General features: G+C 43.1%; 1 protein-coding gene across 6 annotated transcripts in view; it reads right to left on the bottom strand.

Moving 5' to 3' along the window:
- CSMD2 (CUB and Sushi multiple domains 2) overlaps positions 1-22,688 on the bottom strand; it is a 501,247-nt gene that overhangs the window by 216,454 nt on the left and 262,105 nt on the right. For 3 of the 6 annotated variants that reach the window (XM_081018274.1, XM_081018269.1, XM_081018275.1), the window contains exons 6-9: positions 21,888-22,000; positions 19,007-19,084; positions 9,657-9,744; positions 1,867-1,991 (exon numbers count right to left, since the gene is read on the bottom strand). In XM_081018274.1, the coding sequence (XP_080874400.1) occupies positions 1,867-1,991; positions 9,657-9,744; positions 19,007-19,084; positions 21,888-22,000 (404 nt within the window). Of the gene's footprint in view, positions 1-1,866; positions 1,992-9,656; positions 9,745-19,006; positions 19,085-19,748; positions 19,885-21,887; positions 22,001-22,688 lie in introns of those variants that run through there. The other 3 variants (XM_081018277.1, XM_081018276.1, XM_081018279.1) reach the window with 3 other exon arrangements.

Raw genomic sequence — 22,688 nt, 5'->3', positions numbered from 1 at the left:
GAAAGAGCAGAAATGCACAAGCTGTGCAGTGATGGTTCAGAAAGACTTGTGACGGAGAGATCCAGTGAAGTGGAAAGTGTGATGTTCCCTATTAACTAAATACTACAGCAGATAGAGAAGGAGACAGGACTCTCAACTTCCGTCTCCAGGACATCTCTGGCACAAACTTGCCTCTTCTCTTTCCTTCTTGAATGTCTTGTAAGCCCAGAGAAATACCTTGTATGTGCCCCATGGGGCACAGAAATCTCCAGTACACCATACATCCTCTCCTTTCAATTGCTTGGGGCTATTCCACACTTCCACTTGTCCCATGCCCAGAAAGCATGGATCAGAGACGCTTTCCATTTGTCCTTTCTAGGCATGGGTCTGAGTGTTTTCTCATTTGTTCCAATGCTTTCCCCAGGAATACCCACTGTTTAACACTGAATCGGAAAACAAACATCAATCTGCAGGAAAAAACACGATAGATGTTTGTTCTGATTCAGCAGTAAACAACAGGTTTCTCCAGGAGAAAGTGCAAGGCAAGCAGAAGTGTGGATGAGCCCTTGGAGTCCCTATTTGGTGATGACATTAAGAGCTTATCCACATTTCCGGGGGGGGGGGGTGCTCTTTAGCACTCAGTCGGAGCAAACAGCAATTCTGGTTTCCCCTAGTTTGCCATTTGTTCTGATCTATCACTAAAGAGTGAATTTTCCCTTAGAAAGGAGTGGGGCAAGAGGAAAACTGCTTGGACCCATGCTTTCCAGGAGTGGAATTGTGGATGAGCCCTAAGCGTTATTAGCACTGATCCTCTGGCATATGCCCCCCCCCCCCCCGTTGATTGCTTATGCCAGGGGTGGCTAACCTGTGGTCTTCCAGATGTTGCTGAACTACAACTTCACTCTACCCCCCTTGACCATTGGCTATTGCAGGTTGGGACTGATGGGAGTTGGAGTCTGACAACATCTGGAAGTTCACAGTTTAATCGCCCTTAGTTTATGTTCATTACATGTACTGTTTCTTTAGAAATGAAGATAGTAGACTCTCTCCTGCACTGGAGGCTGTTAAAGAGAGGTTGGGTGGTCCTCTGTCATTCCTGCAATCTGTGATTACTGCATTGCAATGGGTTGGACTACATTACTTTTGGGGTCCCTTCCACTGCAATTCTATGATTCCATGAAATAAATAAGTAAATAAATATATTAACCTCAAGCAAGTTTCCCTGTTACGTTCAGTAAACATGGCACGTGGCAGTTCTGTGTAGGCTAGTCAGTATAGCATCATCATGTCAACATGGAATGTTCAAACTGCACTTTTAAACATCTATGGAAAACCCCCATGAACCAGCGACTGTCACCTTTCCTTGCTTTTAGCCTAAGCATAAAGGATTTCGGAGATCACACCTGTTGACTGTTTGGATCTTGAAGGACACTCTGACCCCACCATCCCAATTCCTGCTGATTTGGGACACTAAAACACTTAGAAAATGGGCTTCGGTGCCTAATGTTGCTCACACCTGTCCCAGCCAAAGAGGTAAGTTTGACAGATGGAGGAAGAACTCAGTGACTGCACCTCTTTAGCTGAACCACACCTTACAATTAGGGAAACGTGTGTTTAGAAGATTAAACAAGGAGAAGCAATTAAACCATTCCCAGCCCCACTGCAGGCTACACATGCTGCAGGATTAATGGGCCAACCAAGGCTCTCAGCAAGGATGTTATTGGATGCTACCCTGAAAAGAGACCCCTACCGAGTGAACTTGATACAGTTCACAGCATCATATTTCCCCCCCTTCCCTGCTTATAATGAACCCCCAAGAAGGTGGAAATTGAAACCAATTTCCTGCCCAATTTGGAGTGTTTGGCACTGCACAGTTACTTGCCTCACCTCTACAAACTGGCCTCTGGTCACTCCAGGCTGCTATCATACCACTTAGCTTCTTACAGGTGATGCTTTTGGAACCTTGCAAATCGTAGCCTTCGTTGCAAGTGAACTGGATGCTGGATCCTAACCTGAAAGAAAGAAATGGCGTTGCTTTCAGCTTCTGGGAAAACAGATCAGCAATAAGAACTAAAAGCTGTTCTTCGTGCATTCTGGTTTCCAGTCAGGAAGTCACTGCGGCAGCTGACTGGCCATTTATCTATTTATTTGCTCCTCAACATCCAGACTTTCTAAGCAGAGTACTTCATTATAAAAAAGCATACAAAGAATAAAAACAATTTAAGAAGCCTGCTGAAATATGGAAGTTTTTGTAAAGTGCCTCAAATTCAGGAGGGAGTTCAGAAAGGAGTCCACAGGACTGGGTCCACAATACTGAATGCATGGCTTGTGGTAGCTACAAGCTATGCCTTTGGGCCATGGGAGACTACTAATAGAGACTGCCACTTGGAGCTCATGAGTGCAGCTGATCCCTGCCAAAAGTGGACAGTGAAAACAGCACTGACCAAATGATTGGTGGTGACTTTACAGGTGGTTTGGATCAACAGGGATCTTCCTTTGCACTGGCGCTTGAACTCAAGCTGAACTGCAGAGGAAAAATGGGTCACCTGACATCATTGTGACTGACAGGTGGTTGGCCCCATCCAACTGTCCAAGTGGCTTGCCAGGAGTGATGGAGCTAAGGATCTGGTCTGCCAGTCAAATCCTGTCCCCCATCCCCTGCTCTATGATATATATCAACTTTTTATTATTCTAAGGTTTATTCGCGATTCCACCAAGGACATTTCAAAGGGGCATTTTCAACACATATTAAACAGAGTGGTACCTTGGTTTACAACCATAATCTGTTCCCGAGGACCGTTTGTAAACCCAAACAGGTTGTAACCCAAGGCGCGCTTTTGCAAATGGGGCCTCAAAAATAATTTTTTTTGTAATCCAAAAAAAAGTTGTAATCCAAAAAAAAGGTTGCAAACTGGGACACACACTTCCTGGTTTGATGTGTTTGTAATCCAAAATGTATGCAAACCAAGACATATGCAAACCAAGGTGCCACTGTACCTGCACTTTTTAACCTGCCCCAAATACCAGCATAGCATATGGTGTGTCTTGGCAACTGGCACTTCATTGACACAGCAATCAGCTCACCACATCCTACGTACTTATTTTCTGGTTCAATGGGGAGAGGATGTCATTGATGGAACAGGGAGAAGCCTCTGTTGAGGTCCTGGAGAGCAGCTGGTCTGAGTGTGCATCTTACGTTTGATGTAGCATATAGATTGCAGCTTATAGTGTCTCCAAATACTCTTAGATGGGATTGTGTGTTTGCTCCCTCCCTGCCCCATCATATCCCTCAGTGGACATCATTATTTCTTTATATTTCTTTATTTCTTCTTTATATTTCTTTATTTCTTTGGTTCTGACCCAAATTCCAGGAGAATATGGACAGAGGCTTGGGGTGAAAATTGAAAGGCATTTTTAGAGAACAAATCAGGACTTGGCAGAGAAGTTAGATTAAATATTGATCCACCCCCCCCCCCCCACACACACCCTTCACACACACAATGTGAAGAGCTTGACTGGCTTAATTTAAGCCAAAGGGAAGAGATGGCAACACAGCAATGGGAAGCCACTCCTGCAATTCAAACAACCTCATGGAGTAGTCTCCCCCAACATGGTATCCTTCAGATGTTTTGCCTGTGCTGGCAGGGGCTGATGTGAGCTTTAGTCCAAAGCATCTGGAGGGCACCAGGCTGGAGAAGACCATCAAAGGGGTTGGTTCACACACACACATTTGTAGCTTGACAACTATTGGTGCCAGCCACTTGTCTGGATTGAGAAGCACTTTGCTTGGGTTGGGATGTAAGCTCTGACTGATTGTGGTATTTGATCTGTGATTGTTAAATCCATGCAGCTTTTCAATTTACACAAGGACAGACATTGGCACTTTATATTTTAGCCACCATCTAACCTGAATTCCTGATGACTGCACAGCTAATTTTTCCCAGGCCACAAACACTCAGGCTGTTTCACACATTCTCATGCACATTAAAAAGGTAAAGGTAAAGGGACCGCTGACCATTAGGTCCAATCGTGACCGACTCTGGGGTTGCGGCGCTCATCTCGCTTTATTGGCCAAGGGAGCCGGAGTACAGCTTCCGGGTCATGTGGCCAGCATGACTAAGCCGCTTCTGGTGAACCAGAGCAGCGCACGGAAATGCCGTTTACCTTCCCGCCGGAGCGGTACCTATTTATCTACTTGCACTTTAACATGCTTTTGAACTGCTAGGTTGGCAGAAGCAGGGACCGAGCAACGGGAGCTCACCCCGTCGCAGGGATTCAAACCGCCAACCTTCTGATTGGCAAGCCCTAGGCTCTGTGGTTTAACCCACAGCACCACCTTTACCTTTACCTTTTTAATGTGCATGAGAATGTGTGAAACAGCCTGAGTGTTTGTGGCCTGGGGAAAATTAGCTGTGCAGTCATCAGGAATTCAGGTGTGTGAGAGTGACTTGGGCTGTGTACTCATCATACACATAATCTCCTGCCCAAAGGATCATGGGAACTTTAGTTTACCCCTTGCAGAAGCATAATTCACAGCACCCTTATCAAACTACAGCTCCCAGTATTCTTTTTTTGGGGGGTGCTTTTAACTATATAGTGTGTATGCAGCTGTGGGTTCAAATCCCACATCAACCCTTCACTGAGGGCTCCTCCATACAGGAATAACTCCTTTTCAAGGGACACTGAAACAAAAGGGGGGAAGGGGGGAAGGAGAAGAGTGATTTCGAAAAGAAGTGATAATTACATGATATGGGATAACTCTCTGTAAACAGTTGTGGCCATACTAAAAAATTTACATAGAAACTACTATCTCTAGGGACACATCCAGTCAGTAGGAAACTTTAGCACAGACCCCACTGTGGTGACTTGTCAGTATTTCCCTTTCTTTTTCCTCACCATGTTGAGAGAGAGAGAGAGAGAGAGAGAGAGAGAGAGAGAGGCCCCATTCACACGTTACTCAAGTGCTGGGCTTGCCATGTTGAGATGCCCACCCCATTTCACTATTACTTTCCGCAACAACCACGTGTGTTGTGCACAGTGAAATTTCAACATGGAAGTATCTGCTGGAGGTCATAAGGAGGGTGTTGGTGTAATGTGAACAACAGGCTAAATTACACAGCGCTTGGTCTCATGTACTGAGTGGCACACACCCCATGTCTGCATGTTCTGAGATGCACTGGGCTACCATAGCAACACCAGTCTCTAGGGCGTTTCCTTTTTCATGTCCTCTGTCCTATTTGCTGTCAGGTTCTGAATCTGTGAGAGTCAGAGGAAGAGGCTGTGGGTTTTACACAGCAGCGTTAGCTAGCATGGTGGTACTGTTAGTGGACCTGTACATAAGTATCTTTACTTCAAAGACCAGAATACTGTAACTGCATATAGTATATTAGCTTTGTTTTGCATCTGGAGACAATAAACACATTGTTACTTTGAACTGTGTGGGAGAGGAGTTTTTCCCTTAACTGGAGACTCTGGAAGAAGCTGTTCTTCTGGGAGCAGGAAATCTCTGCAGACCCTTCTGATACATCACACGGGTTGAGGTGTGGTGGACTAACAACTGGCTTCCACAAGACACTAGCATAGGAACATCTGGTAGTGTAGGTCTCCTGATTTTGCAAAGCCCCTGCAGGTGTTATAATTTCACTACCAGCAAGTGCACATGACATGTGGTGGTTGGAGAAAGGAGTAGGGACCTTGGGGGTGATGCTAAAAGCACAACCCTGCTTACCTGTGGACATGGCAAGGCCCTAAACACAACACAGGGATATTGTTACACCAGCCTTTGCCAACCTGGTGCCCTTTAGATGTTTTGGACCATAACTTCTGCAACTATGATAGGAGTTGCAGTCCAAAACATCTGGAGGGCATCAGCAAGTTCCCCACACCCTGCAGCAAATAACCAGGATAGCATTTGAGCTACAGGCAGCCATTCCGAGAAAGATACCCAGGAGGAGTGTTCTTCAATTCAGGATCCACAATTCCAGATTTCTGAGGTTCCCATTTCAAATGTCAGAGCCTTAACCAGCTCAGGGCTTGGTAGAGCGATCTATAGCTGGGACTACCATGGAATGTGATCCATAGGGAGTAGACAACTGTGTGTTCTGAAGGCAAACAAGCAAACCCATAAGTGGACAGATGTGAGGATGCTTGGGACAAATCACATGAAGAACAGAACTATAATGCACTGGTTTTCACACTCTGTTCTGGGGAACGCTGCAGCTCCACAGAATGCTATTAGGAATTGACCAATGAGATGATCATTGACAGTGGACAGCTCCCAGAAAACTACAACGTAACACCACCACCCATCTGCTGCAATACCCTGTAGGGTGCAGGAGTGTGTTGCCACATTTGAGAGTGCACTTGCATTTTGAAATGAGGGAACTCTGGGGCACTCAAAAAAGAAAATTCTGTCGCTTCCAACTTTCTCAGACTCTCAGTCCCCCCTACACCCCCATATTCAGTTCACACCAGTTAAGGATGTATTTTTTTATCAGCTCATATATGCATTTTTGTGCACATTTTTTCTAATACACATTTGCCCATTTTTACAAAGGTTCCCCTAGTATTATGATTTTTTGTACTTTTTATTCACTAATGTACACATTTCAGTACACACTTTCATTACACACATTTTAATAACACTTTTAAAATAACACATAATCCAGAAAATGGCTACATTTTGGTTTGGGTACTGGTTTGGGAAGTACAAACTATGCAGGTTAACATAAAAAATTGAACCAAACTAATTTCTCCCCCAGCTTTATAACAGACCTCACCAATCCTGAAGACCTTCACCCTATGGGGCTGGCCTTGAACATATCCCAAAGTCTTCTGCACCTCACAGAGGCCATTTAGCAGATACAGCAATGTGGAAAGACTCATCAGAGAGTTTGAAAAGTGATGGAGTGGGAGGAAAACAAATATAACATTTCTCCTGTGACACTCCCAAGCAATTAAGAGAGCTGTGTGGATCAGTGGGGCCTCGGTGTGGGCTGAGACACACCACATATCTGATTGTAGGTGCCTACATATCCGACCTATGGATTCAAGCTAGTGTGGCCCCCATGTTGAGCTGCAATCCTAAGCAGTTTCTTGAAAGTGACTGCAGATGAGATCAACCATGCTTGCGCTTGAAGGAAACATGGCTGCAATGAGGTTGCAAGGCTCAATTCAGATTGGAAGAGGTCACCATGTTAATAATAGTGTAGACTCTCATCCCATCATGAAATAGCACATTCCTGGGTTACCTTAATCACTTTTTCAACAGATCCATCTGTGAATCACTCCTTATGAAATAATCCACTTTGTCCAACTGAATGAGCTTTGTTTTCCACCCATTTCGCATGGGCAGCTGATAACAGAAATATTGTGTGTGTGTGTGCAGAAAAAGAACATTATGAAGTATGTTGTTGACTCCATAAGAACAAAAGAAGAGTCCTGCTAGATCAGCCCAAACATTCTCACAGTTGCCAACCAGCCCTCTCACCACTTATAATTCTTCTCAGCTAGCTTCAGAGGGATATTGCCTCCAACCATGTGAGAAGAACATAGCCACTGTGACCAGTAACCATTCACAGACTTTTCCTCCGTGAATTTAAAGCCATGCAAGTTTGTGGCCATCACAACATCTTACGGAAGCTAATTTTTTTACATTTAACTATGTGCTGTGTGAAGAAGTCCTGGATCTCCCAGCATTCAGCTTCATGGAATATCCATGAATTATATAGTCTTATGAGAGTGCGGGGGGGGGGGGATTCTCTTCAACATTCATATACATCTTGATCATGTTCTTACTCACTTTTTTCTACCAGGTCCCTATTGCTGTAACCTTTCCTCAAGGGGGAGTTGCTCCAGCCCCTTGATATTTTTGAATGTACTTTTCTGAGTTTCCCCCCAGCTCTACAATATCCTTTGTGAATTGAGTTAACCAGAAATGTACACAGTATTCCAACGGTGGTCACACCACAGATTTGTTTAATGGCATTATGATAGGGACAATTCCATTTTCAATCCCTTTCCTAATTAACCCTGGCAAACAATTTTTACCTTTTTGATAGCTGCTGCCCACAGGGTCAGCATCTTCTTCATGCTCTCCACTGCGATCTTCTGTCACAAGCCCCATGATTATGGCAGCCCCAGACAGAAGAGAAGAAGGACCAAGAGAGAGCAGATGGGAGTCCCTTGTAACTCTAGACAACGGGGGGGGGGGAAGCAGAGCTGCCTGCTCTTGCCACCCGCCCTCACGTGGACTACAGAGACTTATTAGGCAGCAAGGGAGGACTCTACCAGCCAGAGGGAGGAACTGAAGAAGAGTTGAATGTAAAGGGGCAGGGTATTGTGCCCGGTGCTGCTTTTATAAGTGGGATCAGCTGTGTTCACCCAGGAGGAGTGGGCAAGTGCATGCATGGAAGCTCCATAGGTCTTATGTGAAGGTCTTATGAGTGAGCAAGCCCTACCTCAATTTTGAAAGCTTGGAGGGAGGAGCACGTCAAACTGTTGTGACATCTCCGTAGCTTCTGTTTGGTTCTGAATCTCTCGCCTTGCTCATGTACTCTGAACTCTTGACTCCTGGACCTTGTGCTTGCTGCTGAATCTATATGCTTACCACAAGCTTGGCATTATTGAAACTCTTTGATGGCCCAAATAAATTTTAAAAGAACAAGGAGCTTCTTGTTGATCTTATCGTGGCTAGGTGGAGAAAAGTAAAATTTTGGAAGGGAAAATATTTAATCTTTTTTCCCCCTGTAGTTGCTAGTTAGAAATTTTGTATTTTGTAAAAAGGTAACAGAAGGAGAAGAAAGTATCTAAATATTCAAGCACTGCTTTTGACAGTTTGTTAAGTTTATATTAATTGTGTTGTCATGTTTACATTGCACCTTGGATTGTAATATGGCATCTGGATCCTATTTATCTCTGTAAGTGGGTGGGTGTTTCAGTTTTTGGGTAGTTTTCTTTTTTTGGTAGTAATGTCTTATCATTATTTATTATTATTTGTTGAATTTATATTCCACCCTATACCAGGAGGTCTCAGGGCGGTTCACAGAAAAATCTTATGATAGTGTCAACGTTTTCTCCTTTGTAATATGTAAAAACCCAATAAAGGACTTTAAGGGGGTGAGTAAACTTGAATAAAAATCTCTTCTTACTTTGGCATTAGTGCCACCATCATTGTGTTCTGGGACAGGAGCTAGACATCTCCCAACATCTCATTTTTAGGTCAGTCACTGCCAGTACACACTCCATACTGTTTCCAACACCAGCCAGCTAATTTCTCTCGGGAAAAGCTGGGCACGAAGGCAACAGCATTCCCTAGCCATGCCCTTGCCCATTGCAACTGATATTCAAAGCAAACTGCCTCTTCTTGTAAGGATTCTACATAATAATCATGCTTAATGGCTGTCAGTAAAACTCCCCTCCACAAATTTGTCTAACTCCTTTTCAAAAGCCTTCTAGACCATATCTGTAACCACCCTTGCAGCTTCCAATTACAGAAGCTAACTGTGCATAGGGTGAAGAAGCTTCTACCTCTGATCTGCTCTGAACAGACCTTCAAAGAATCAAGAGCAGTACTTTGCTGAAACATCTGCAGAGGCTGATGAAGACTGAAGCGCGCGCACACACACACACACACTCACACACCAGTGGAGTTGGGGGACAGATAAACAAATTCTTACCTGAAATCATTGCCTATCCTTTTGCCTTGGTCTGGAATCCCAGGGTCCGGACACATGTTATGTCCCTGGGACACACCAACCTGTGTTACTACAAAGCAAAAAACAGCATATACAGAGATAGAATAGAAGACAGAATCATTAAAAAAAAAATCAACTCTGTTGGTGAATGTGAAGAGAAAATGGAAAATTACAAGTTGGAATGCATTTAATTTGTATGTTTTCCCTTTTTTAAAAAAGCAACAAAATCTTTACATGTCTACTAAGGGAATAAGTGCAATGGAAAGACTTAATTTAGCTCAGTCTATGCAGCAGCCTCTGAGATCCACCCATCGCTGCCCCCCCCACCCTGATGCAGAGCATGTTTTTGCCTATCTCTCACACACATACACACAAATTAAAGGGCACATTTCCAGAACCAGCTACTTAAAAGGACACCTGTGGAATGACGTAGAATATCTGTAAAAAGCCCACCATCACCAAGACACAGATGTGAATGAAAAACACAGCTAAATAAATAAATAAACAAATAATGAATAAATAAGTTGTATAGTGTGACATCAAAAGTGTGCAGAGATATGAAGGGAGAAGAGGTCAGAAGCTGGTTGCAGTGTTCCAAAGTCGGTGATTTAGTTTGAATGTGGGGCAATCTGCAACAGAGCAAGCCTCTTCCTATTAGCAGAAGATTAAGAAAAGTCAACTGGACCAAGATTAACTCCATCCCACCCACTGCAGTCTTGCACTCTTGGCCACAAACACACACAGCAGGGATCAAACCAGGATGAAATGAGATTCAGAAAAATATGTTGGTCTTTCAACTGTACACCAGCTTCTTTTCTTAAAAAAGACCCCAAAGTAATAAACAAAGAAACAAATAGTTTCTACTTCATAAATGTCATGCATCTTCATCGTCATTGCTTTATTTCCTCCAACCCTTCTGCTATTTGATGCAGCTTAATTTTCTGACATTGCACTGGGTGGGTGGATGGGTGGGTGAAGAAGAATGTGAATGTTCTTTAGCAATGAATGGAAAAGCCACAGAGCATGAAAAAATGAATAAGCATGCCCAGTTCCCACTGCTGAGTGGCTAACTAAATCACACACACATACACACACATCTATACTATGTGTCCATAGGTCTCAGCAGATTCCCAAAGATCACTGGAGAAGACTGGGTGCCAACGGTCATAACAATGATGAAAAGTACAGGTAGATCAATTTTGCACATGGAACTGAGGTATGCCACACAGTGAGCCCTCAACAGGGAGCCATGGTCAATGCTGGCTTTGGGACAACAGTACTTGGCAAGATACATAGGCTTGCAACCACATATGTTTCTGACAGGCTGTGCCTGCACTCAGAACCAGACAAGAGGACAGCCATATCACAGACCCCAGCACATAGTGAGACTGGGAGAAGTTGGGATCAGGTCATCCTTAGAATGACACTGAGGTCACAAAACATCTATCTATCATCTCTCTCTCTCTCTCTCTCTCTCTCTCTCTCTCTCTCATCTATCTATCTATCTATCTATCTATCTATCTATCTATCATCTATCAATCTATCATCTATCATCTATCATCTATCATCTATCATCTATATCTATCTATCTATCTATATCTATCTATCTATCATCTATCTATATCATCTCTCTATATCATCTATCTATCTATCTATCTATCTATCTATCTATCTATCTATCTATCTATCATCTCTATCATCTATCATCTATCTCACTTCCAGGTTTTTAATCCTAGCAACATTTGGGAAACTCCATCCCACTGTGTTCAAAACTTGTCCCTCTGACTTCCAGTAACTCTGCTGGTACTGATACACCTTGACTGCTAAACCCTGATTTTCAATTTTGCTGACTTGGATGAACTGCTTCCTGACTCAGCCTAGAAGACCTTGACACATTCACACATTTCACTTTGAGGGGTACACAAAGTTTTCTGAATGCACACTAGTGATGATGATGATGATCATGGTGTGTGGAGAAACCCTCAGTTGCTATGGTGGGATAAAGATTGAAGCAGTATTATCAGCATTCATCCTTGTATTGTGAGTGCATTTGTATTCTCAGAAACAAGACGCAAACCCCATGAGCACACATATGAAAAAAGTCCTCAACAACTCAATGCAATCTTTTTTTAAAAAAAATAGGTAACATCCCTTTATGGCTGATATTCTAGAAGAGTGTTTATGTTGCCTCTTTCTTCAATTCTATAATAGGAGGCTCACCCCCACCACCTCCCTTAGCAAACCCTATCATCCATCCTCCCCAATTTCTGCCTTTGGGGCGCAGATCCATCACTCCATCTTGAAACTCTTGAAGGAGGGCTATTCAGTTCTGTGCATTGCCCACACAGACATTTCCCTAAGGAATGAACCATTCATACAACCAACCTGCAGGTTGTCCTATGAACCACAACATTTTATGAACCCAGTATCACCTCTCTGGGCCTTCTTTTCAAGCACATTGCATGGAAGGCCCAGTCCACAAACCATTTCTGTATACATGAACCAAAACAATTGCTGCAGAAGATGAAAGGCAGACTTGGAATGCCACATTTGTATATAAGGATGGGCTCATCATCCAGGTGGGAGACAATTTCCTTGCAGCTACCACATATGGATGCATCACTTTTTTCTGTAGAAGCACCATAACCATCAGCTATATTATTTAGAAGCCACTGATCACATGCTTGGTCCACCCATTTGGTTCCAGTCACCAACCTTTCTTAGGCCCATGGGCACATTTAGATTTTTGAGTGAGTGTTGTGGGTGCCATCCTCTCTGGCCACTGCTTTCTCTCCCCCTCCCTGTATCAGCCACCCCCCCCCCCAAAAGAGAGAGAATGTATGCAGATACACATTTAACTTTTCCAGGGAATTTGGGCAAAAGCCAGATCCAGTAGAATTTATCTGAGCCTTCAAAAGCACATAGAGCTGAAAGAGGAAGTGGGAAAGAGCAGCAGTCTTCCAACTTCCTCCTTCAGCTCCATGTACCTTATAAAGGAGGAAAAAGTAACCATCTTCACCACCTTATGACCAATGTGGCAGTGCAGGAGGAAGCAGTCTAGAGGCTTTGTGGGCATTTGAGTAAGAGCTCAAGGTCTTGTGATGGTGAAGCAATCATCATATTGTCAGGGAAACAAGAGAACACCAATGCAACCCATTATTACTACTACTACTACTACTACTACTACTACTACTATTGCATCACTGTCAGTGTGTATGGCACTTTAGAGAGTCCTGAGAATGTGAACAAAAGAATATAGATCACAATAACCATGAGAAGGTGTCAGGATTTTACTTGATCCAGACTCACCACCATTATCCCTTCCAACCTGCCTTGATCCCTTGTTCTCCCTGGGATTGCTCCTCAAAAGCAAAGGTGGGAGCTCAGAGTCACTGTAGGAATGCAGGTTTGGCTGCCAGAAGTCATCAGATGACTCCTTGGCAGGAGGGAGAAGATCCAGCTGAGAACAATGAAGATGACGATGAAGAGCAGAAGTTGACAGTTTGCGGGGGTGGGGTGTGTGTTTTTGTTAGTTACTATGTTATGCAGTTTTGTTTTTATATTGTAAACCACCCTGTGATCCTCAGATGAAGGGTGGTATAGAAATGTAATTAATAGTAATAATAGCACTAATAGCAGCAATAGTAATAATAATAATAATAGTAATAATAATTCTCTCCATCTCTTCTGGACCCTTGTTGAGTTAGCAGCAACTTATTGAACTCTTTAATCCCCACTTGGCTCAACTTATTGAGCATTTTAATCACTTGGCTCAGATCCAGTTCCTATGCTGGATGCCAGTCACGGTCACAGAGAACATTGGTTCCTGGGAACCAAGAAGTGGTTTTAAGGATGGTTGGAAATCAAGGCAGTCAAGACACTGTGGTTCTGTTTGCATGTCACATTATACCATAGTTAAAATAAACTATGGCATCATGTGAATGCAGAGTGTGCTGGTGCCTTGCTCCTAAATTGTGGATGCTTTGCTCCTTCTCGGCTCCTTCTGATGCTGCCATGTTGTCAGGAAACAAGCCATGCTCTGGCCTAATGTTATGTCCATGATTTGTTTTCTTCAAACAAGCCATGAGTGATAAGTCTAGAACAAGCTTTGGTTATGACTCATGGTTTGTTTAGGAGCAAGTGTGGTGTAGTGGTTAAGAGTGTTGGACTAGGACCAGGGAGACTAGGGTTCTAGTCCCTACCTGACCATGAAGTTCACTGGGTCACCTTGGGCCAGTCACAGCCTAACCTACCTCACAGGGTCGTTGTGAGGATAAAATGGAGGGGAGAGAACTGTGTACACCATAGGTGAGCTCCTTGGAGAAAAGATGGGATATGACTGTAATAATAAATAAACTAAATAGAGAGGAAACAAGCCAGAAGGTTCAGAAGTCAGACTATGAGCTGGGATAGCTCAGTCGGTAGAGCATGAGACCCTTATTCTCAGGGTTGTGGGTTCAAGGCACACGTTGGGTGAAAGATTCCTGCACTGCAGGGGATTGGAGTGGATGACCCTCAGAAAGAAGGGAAAGCAGCCTTCAGGCTGGAAAAGGGTTCCCCACCCTGCCTAGACACTGACGTGTATCTTGTCCTTGCCTCTTGGACCAACCATCTGTGTCAGCCTGAAGGACAGTCCAAAGTGCATGCAGATGGGGGTGGCTGGAGGTGTCTTCTCCTTCTAGATCCTAGCTAGCCAATCTCTCCTCTGCAAAATAAATAAATTTGCCAATTCACAGTTCTGTGTTAAATGTATCCAATTATGGTTTCATTGTTTGCTGTGATAATTTACTTCAGCTACTCAAAGGCCAGGCAAACCCTCGTCAATCCTCCCTCCCTCTGTACACAGCATTAATAAAGGGATAATTGATCCGTTTTTTCCTTGGGGGTGGGGGAAGCTTCCATTCAATGAGGGGTTGTCTTTTAATATCAGCTAGAAGATAAATGAGTTTCATATTGTCTGGGGAAGCAGGATCTTAAGTTAAAAGAAAACAGGCCCTCCCATTAAAAAAGCTTAGCTTTGGCCTGTTATTCCTCAAAGACTCTGTTGTTTTGTTTTGTATTGTCTGGCAGATGTACAATAAAACACTTAGAAAACACAAAAGGACATGGCTGTGAACAAACAGAGGACATTCATGTTAAGGGCCTCAACTGATTCCATGATAAACTATCCTAAAGTTTCACATACACAACTGGGTGCTGGGGGGAAGGCTGCCTGTGTGGAGGTCAGAAGATAGGACTATTGGTCTTAACCCTTCTCAGGAGTGTGTACACAACCAAACAAGAGTGTAGGAACACAACTGTCAGGGTCCAAAGAGCACTACCAACTTGACACACACACACACACACACACACTGCATGAATTGTTCATCTTAACACAGAGCCATGACCATCCGACTGGGAGGATCGACATGAAATCCACCAGACTGAGAAAGTCTTTCCAAAATTTGAATTGCTCCACCCACCTCTGTTCTCTCTTCTAGAGATTCACCCTGGCAAAGGCCGATAACCCAAGGCCATTCAACAGCAAGAAAACTGGTCTTTTAAATTTCCTGAAATGGCCCTTGAAATTCTGGCAGTCATCAGGCCCTGCATGAGTATAGAATAGCTCAGTTGTGAACACTAAAATCTGTTGGTTGCAATCTGCTTTCCTTGGAAGCTTGCTCAAGTCCTGGAGTTTGCTGCATATTACCTATAACTGTACATTGTAGTCTAACAATATCCAGAGGGTAACTCGTTTCCCATCCCTGGTTTAGACTGATTCAGATGTACCAATAAATCATTGTTTCATGTCATGACAACACAATGTATTTTAGGTTTGTGTGCTCCTCCTCCTCACCTTACATACATGTGCAGAAGATTTAATGCTGCTCATCACATTTTGTAACAACCCGAAGTTTCTGTTGCATCCAAACAAGGAAACTGTGGTTTGTACAAACTCAGTTAACTAAGTAAAGTACTAAACCAGGTTCAAAGTGTTTTCTTTTCTGGTTTGTTAACTTGCTGTGCTTTGTATAGAACACAGTCTTCTATTTTCAGATAGCAAATGCCTTTTTCTAATGAACTTTGATGAAATGCTTTACATTTTCTCCACCTGTATGTGAAGGAAGGAGGAAGGGGGTATATGTGAGCCTGAGGTTCATGCCTTTGGCAACAACAAGCAATTTGTTGTTATGTATGAACTGAAACTTAGCTTGGTGCCCCACAGGTTATTAGCATGGTTGGACGGACGAGCTCAGAAGGATTGCTAACCACCCTCCCCTTAAACAGCAGACATACAAATCACCAGCGACTCTCTTAAATTGCAAAAAAATGGCTCACCATGTGGCAAGGCACTTTTTGAGAAGCATAAGATCAAAGCCTGGTTGTCTGTCGCTAGGAGGCCTTTTCACCTCCCGTATACTTATAATTCATGTCTTAATTTTAAAAATGCCATTTCACAGTTCTATTTAAACAAATCCATTCTTTGCTTTACATGCAAACTACTCTCTGTACATATCCATTCAAAGCTGGTTCTATTATTAGGCAGAGTCAGGCAGCCACCTTGGGCTGCAGATGCTGGGGAATGTGGAGCAGCTAGTAGTGAAGTGGACAGAGTTGTGTATGCCACACATACACAAAATTAGACCATTCAATTGCCACTTCATTCAGCTTCTGCACATGGAAGTGTACGTGGAAGTGGACCCCATCTTACTCAACAAAATCTTGGAGAGGCCCTTGGCACATCCAGGTGCTAGACAATCTTAGTCTTCAGCTCATTATGGCTACAGGCTGGTTCTTGCTAGATTGCTTGCTAAGGAGCAGAACCACTCACTGCATTATGCTGAGCCCACACCATTCCTCTATAAAATACAGCAAGGGGTGTGCCAGTGTTGGATCAACAGTCTAACCTTTGAGTGCTTAGATTACCTGTGTGCCTTGGATTAACTATGTGTATTGCCTGCTGTGCCACAAACCAGAGATTTGCATAGGTATCACACCAATCTCAATATTAAAGCCTTTGGAAAGAATCATTCTCTGAGTTTTTGTTCTTCTTAAGCTAGGAGTCAGGATAGACAGCTGCTTGTAGACAAGATGTGGTCCTTCTAAGGAGACAGATGCAGGAACTGCCTATGTGGACATGTGAAACAAACTCTCTTGCCACTAGAAATATGTCTGCAGGAATCATTGCTGCTAGTGAGGAGAGGACCCAGAAAGCCAAGATCTGATTGCACCTCGCATTAGCAGCCATTGCAAAAACTATATTGAAGTAATGGACAATCACCTTCACATCTATTTGGGAAGAAATAGTTTGACATTTTGGCTCCTGATACAATCTGGGCTGAGAAGATCAAGCATATTATATTTTTATTCTTAAACTTCCTACATTTTTAGAAACACCCATGCCATGTTGAGAACATGGTGTGTCACTGAACTAAATATCTGATTTAAGAGTCACTTGGTTGCAGGATGCCCAACCAGTGTCTTACAACATGATTAAGAACACAAATTATTATTTATTTTTGCTTTGTATTGCCAAAGCAGAGGGAAACCAAATGCGCCCCAATATAAACGACTGTGCTGCTTCAGATGAATTTGTGTTGAAGAAACGGGCACTGTGACTTACTCTGCCATGTTAAACACACACAATCTGTCACAACTGTAGCTTATCTCTCAGCTGCTGTCTCTCCTTGCTCATCAATCTCTTAAGAGTCCCACTATCCACACAGACAACCATGTGAAATAGATAACACATAACAGAGCACAGGTGGGGATGAGTAGTTAATAGCAATATTCCCAGCCAAATAAGTTGGACTAGATCAAAATCAAATTTTATGTCACCATCTGAATCAGGTATTATTACCCCTTCACCTTGAGAATGTTCCTTTAACTCTACATCCTGTTTTTCATCCACTAGCCAAACTACAGCCAGTTTGTGCAATCACAGCTCGGATGCCAGAAATGAGCAGAAGAGTAGAATGCCATTTGAAAGAGCAATTCAAAACCACTCTGGTTTTTTCCTGCTGTCTTTCTCTCTGATACAAATGCCCAAATGGAATTACTTTAAAGCAGTCTGCATCCCATAACGCTACGGAACCACACAAATAGCACAAGTAACCTTTCCCCATACCGCTTTGAAAGATGTCAGTGTTTAGTATATTGACCCAAGGAACCAAGTGAGTTTTTAGTTCTGATCCTACGTTAAAGGTAAGCCTAGAGGCACTTCTGCGCTGTCTAGGAATGACACAAACCTTTCCTGCACAGCCATTCACACCACCAGATGCCCACTCTTGCGCTGTTTCTATCCACATCCAGCAGGGGTAGACTTTGTGCTTTAAAATTTCAGTGATGCTCTGTGTAATGCCAAAATTTGGCTGCCTCCAGGCTCGCTTGTCTTCCATTGTTCATCACTGTTGCAGCGCCCCCTGTGGCGCCCTCTTGGCTCAATGCCCAATGCAGGCAAACTGATCACACTCCTCTAAATCTACCTTTGACATCCAACTGCAAAATCCCAGCTCAGTTTCCATTCCATTCCAATGCAGTTCTATGGAGGGAATCCACACCCAAGGATTGCTCCACTTCAAAATCACACACCTATCAAAGGAGTGCATCTAATGCTTTTTGTGTGTATAAGGGATCACATGTACAAACAAAAGATCACGCGCACACACACAAAATACCCAAAGGAGTCTGTTAACTTCAGTAAAGGAACAATCCCAGGACAAAACAAACTATCTATTCTAGGTCTGTTTCTAGCAAGTTGTTTGTTTAAAGAAAGGCAAAGTTAGTGAAAAACTAAAAAGCATATCCAGAATAAGTGTGGTGAATATTACTATTTTCTCCTTTTGTCTTTTTCTTTAAGTTAGGCACAGTGAAATTCAATGACCAGAAATGGGAGAGAGGAAAGATCTCATTTCAGATTATCAGTGGAGTTACTGCAGCTTTTTTTGTTGCTTGCTTCCTCACCGCTGATCCAAGTCCTCTTACATTCATGCTAGACAAATACATCTGGTTGTCAAAAAATGTGTTTGCATCGTGATGACTCTATAGAGTATGTGACAAAAAGCAGAGATATCCGAGTCTCCCAAAGCCCTCCACAGGATTACTAACACTATAGATTGCACACACATGGCTTTCCCCTTCCCACCCATCCAGGCCGCATCTTAACAGTTAGTAGGTGCTTGCAAACAGAGCACCAGAAGAAGGAGGTGAGGCGATAATGCAGGGTAGGAGGTGGGGGTAACAAGCATTAAAACTTGAGAGAAAGAGTGGCAACATTCTGGAGATTGCTGTAGAGTCATGGAATGCTTAAGGCGCTAGTTCTCACTGAACGTGCAACGGTGGGTGAAACTTACACACAGATGTCTTCTGGTTTGTGTCCTTACTCGGCATCAATTTCACTCCCCGGGACTTCATCTCCATTTGTTTTTTGACTAGAGAGGTAACAAAATGGAAGAGAGATCAGCAAAAGATGGACTGCAACCTGCCAAGAAACAGACTTTTGTACAGCTCAGTCCATTTGCAATGGATGCAAATTAAACATGCAAATTAGTGGAAGAACAATTCAATCTCCCAAAGGAATTTCACCCACAATGTTTACAGCCTTCTTCAGTTCCTCACCCCTGAGGATTACACCATATGCACCTGATAAAATGGGCTTTATCTTTTAAAGCTTATAACAAAATGTCTCTGCCTTTAAGGTAACACAAGACTGCTATTCTTGCAGACTTTTCCATGTAAATTGCTCTCAGTTCAGTTGGAATAATTTTCTCCAGAAGCGCCAGATCATGAAGAAGAGTTTAGACTGGATTTGATATCCCGCTTTATCACTACCCGAAGGAGTCTCAAAGTGGCTAACATTCTCCTTTCCCTTCCTCCCCCACAACAAACACTCTTTGAGGTGAGGGGGCTGAGAGATTTCGAAGAAGGTCACCCAGCAGCTGCATGTGGAGGAGTGGAGACACGAACCCGGTCCCCCAGATTACGAGACTACCGCTCTTAACCACTACACCACACTGGCTCTCAGCAGGATGAATGACCCACATCAGTAAAATTACCCCCTATTTCCTTATTTGCCACTCGGTTCCTGAACCTCACCTGTCTCTCACCCTCTCAAAGATGCCCTTGAAACAGCAGGCAATAGAATCTTCATTGGACTGTACATACTGTATTTAGTGCATGCCTTGCCAGCATCTTTCCCCCAAAGAATTGTGAGAAGTGTAGTTTGTTAAGGGTACTCAAAGCAGTTAGAAGACCAGGAACTCTGGGAACTGAGAATTCCATCCACTTTCTCTTGCTGGGAGGAAAGCAGACGGATGTGGTGTTTTGAGTAGATAAACAGAGGGATGGGAAAAGGTTAAGATACACCTTCCACCCACAGCTATAGCCTTACAAATATAAAGGAAAGGGTAAGGGAAATAGTAAGGTTTAATTTAGCTCTCTCTGTCCTTTGCAAGCATCTTCTGTCATCTGTCTAAACATAAACCTGTCTCTAAAAAGTAACACAAGAAATTGGTTCGGAACCCCCTAGTGTCTCTTCCATATGAGCAATGGCTTCTTGGAAATTTATCTTTTAAAGCACTCAACATGCAAACACTCAGGCTATTATGTCTAAGGTTTTTTAGGGTTTTTTAACCAAGCTTACTGGATTAGAAGCCCCTGACATTTTCCTTAATCAGAGAGGAAATTATAACATTAATCTTTACTTGACTATTTTTGCAAAAAAGAAAAAAAAAAGGTATGATTCAGGCAGGTGTATTTTTAATAAGCAAAGCAGCAATCATGACTTTGATTTCCCTTTTCTCTTCCTTTTTTTTTTAAAAAAAATCAGCATCAGGGCAATTTAAAATTATGACTAAACAGCTTCAGGTATTAAATCTGAAAGATGATTCATAAAGATCACAACCTGAGTTTCTTAACCGCAGAACACAGTGGTGGGAGGGGAGGAGAACCCAGTCTGAATTAACACATATGACGCCTTATTCTGAAAGCACCATGCATCTCACACACACCATGGCAGAGGTTTGAGACCGGATCCTGCTGGTGCTCTGGATTCTGACCTCCCACAAAACCTGCATGCCATTTTGACTAGTGAACAGGGGCACCCACCTGCCAATCACCTGACTTCATCACAGGTGAAGTGCTTTCCTTTGCCTGAGTAATTTGAAATCCGCAGTACCTGCAAACCCCGATTTCAGTAGGAGGCTGCATATTTAACACAATTGCAGGTATAGAGCAAGATGGGTATGATTTGGGGGAAATGGTTTCCTGAATGAAATTAAGACCCTGGAAGGCCAAAGTAGTCCTGTGGGCCAGAAAATCTACATTGCTGAGTTGTAGACACAATCCACCTTCCCCAAAAAGTTCTGATGTGAAGAACACAGGAATCTGTTTCATGCTATTTGTCAATCAAGCCCAGTATTGTCTGTTTTGACTCACAGCCACCCTTCAGTGTCTCTGGCAAAGGATTTACATCATCTGCCAGCTGATACTTTTAACTGGAGATGCCAGGAGTTGAACTTTGGACCATCTGCATGCGAAGAGGCAGCTCCGTCACTGAGCTATGGTCACATTGGCATGACTTTCGTTCCTGGCAAATGCCAGACAAATTTGAGGTCTGCAGGCCGTGCAAGAGTCACCAGCCTTGCCCTATTTGTGGACAGCAGTTCCCATTGCTAGCCAGGGCAGTGTGGAAAAGAATATTTCAATACAATATTTGTAGCTCTGTGTTAAGCTATAATTTTGTCTCCTGTTTCAAAATCATTGCAAGGAGTTGATCAGCAGGGTGGGGACAGGAATGGATAAACCCAAGGAATGCTGCAGGGTCTGCTCTGGAATGCAGCCCATTGAGGTGGTTATGAGCAAGCAAAGGCCCACTAGGTGTTTGAGGGATTCCAATATTGGTGAATATCAATAAGAGCTGACTTAATCCTCCCCTCCCAGACTAATTTATGGATTAGATTTGGCTACCTGCCAGCTTGCACGTTTCCTGAATATTCTGACAAAATTCTCAGCTCAAAAAATCAGCAAAAACTAAAAAAAAGCACTATGTTTAGATATCTGCATTTTGATTAAAAGTCTATTTAAATAGGATGGAAAAATGAACAAGAGAAACTGAAAGCTGCAGCAAACAATGCATACTCCAATTCTCAAGTTGGTTTTAGGGATCCCCACTGTTCATTGGTCATTCAGGAGGAGCAGGGGACTGGGCAGAATAAATCAGGAGACTGCCAATACCTTGGTACTGAGCACTGAAGCCCTTCTGCCTGTGGTTGCCATCTGACATAAAGTGCATGCGAAGCCAGTTTTTGCTGCTGATTACAGGGGCAGGAAGGTTTGTTCCCGTAAACCTGCAAAAAAGGAAGACAAAACAAAGACAGCAAAGGTCAAAATTCTGTGGATTATTACTATATATATTTTAAAAGTATTCTTTGAAGATGTAGAGGAAGTTCCTGTTGTAACAGTGTCTTTCAAATACCACCCACACCCATAGTCAGTGGATTTGTGTGGCTATTTCCTTGTCTTCAGATGGTCTCTCTCCACCCCAATGAAGGCAAAGAAGTTGAAATGAATACATCATAGAGTATCACCAGGAGCTGAATCTCTGTAACAAGGGAAAATGCTACCCTTCCACAGCTTCCCAACCCATTTCAGAGAATTTTAAGGGAGAGGGACAAAATATACTACGGTAGTAGAATGATTCAGCATTGCTCAAGAATTCCTAAAAGTTCTGCCATCTTGATTCAATATAGCATGAGGATGTATCCTTTCATACAGATTCAATCTCGGGAACTGTCACACCTAATTGGTTGACAACACCTTCAGAGCTATTCTGATCAGTGCTGTTTGGAATGATTTTGCCTGCCATCCTGATTCAAAATGGCATCCAGTGGCATTGAAACATGGATGAAAGACAGCTCCTCCATCTTGGGAACCTTCTCAAGAGGGGTCCAAATGCAGAGAGAACAGACAGACAAAGCACTTTCCAAAACATATAGAAATCAGTAAAAGGAAAAATACCCCACCGACCTTCCTCCT

Source organism: Podarcis pityusensis, assembly GCF_964106645.2.
Source record: "Podarcis pityusensis genome assembly, chromosome: 8".
NCBI classification, from domain to species: domain Eukaryota; kingdom Metazoa; phylum Chordata; class Lepidosauria; order Squamata; family Lacertidae; genus Podarcis; species Podarcis pityusensis.
Note: the sequence above shows the minus strand (reverse complement) of the source record. Positions and strands in the feature narration are given on the sequence as shown.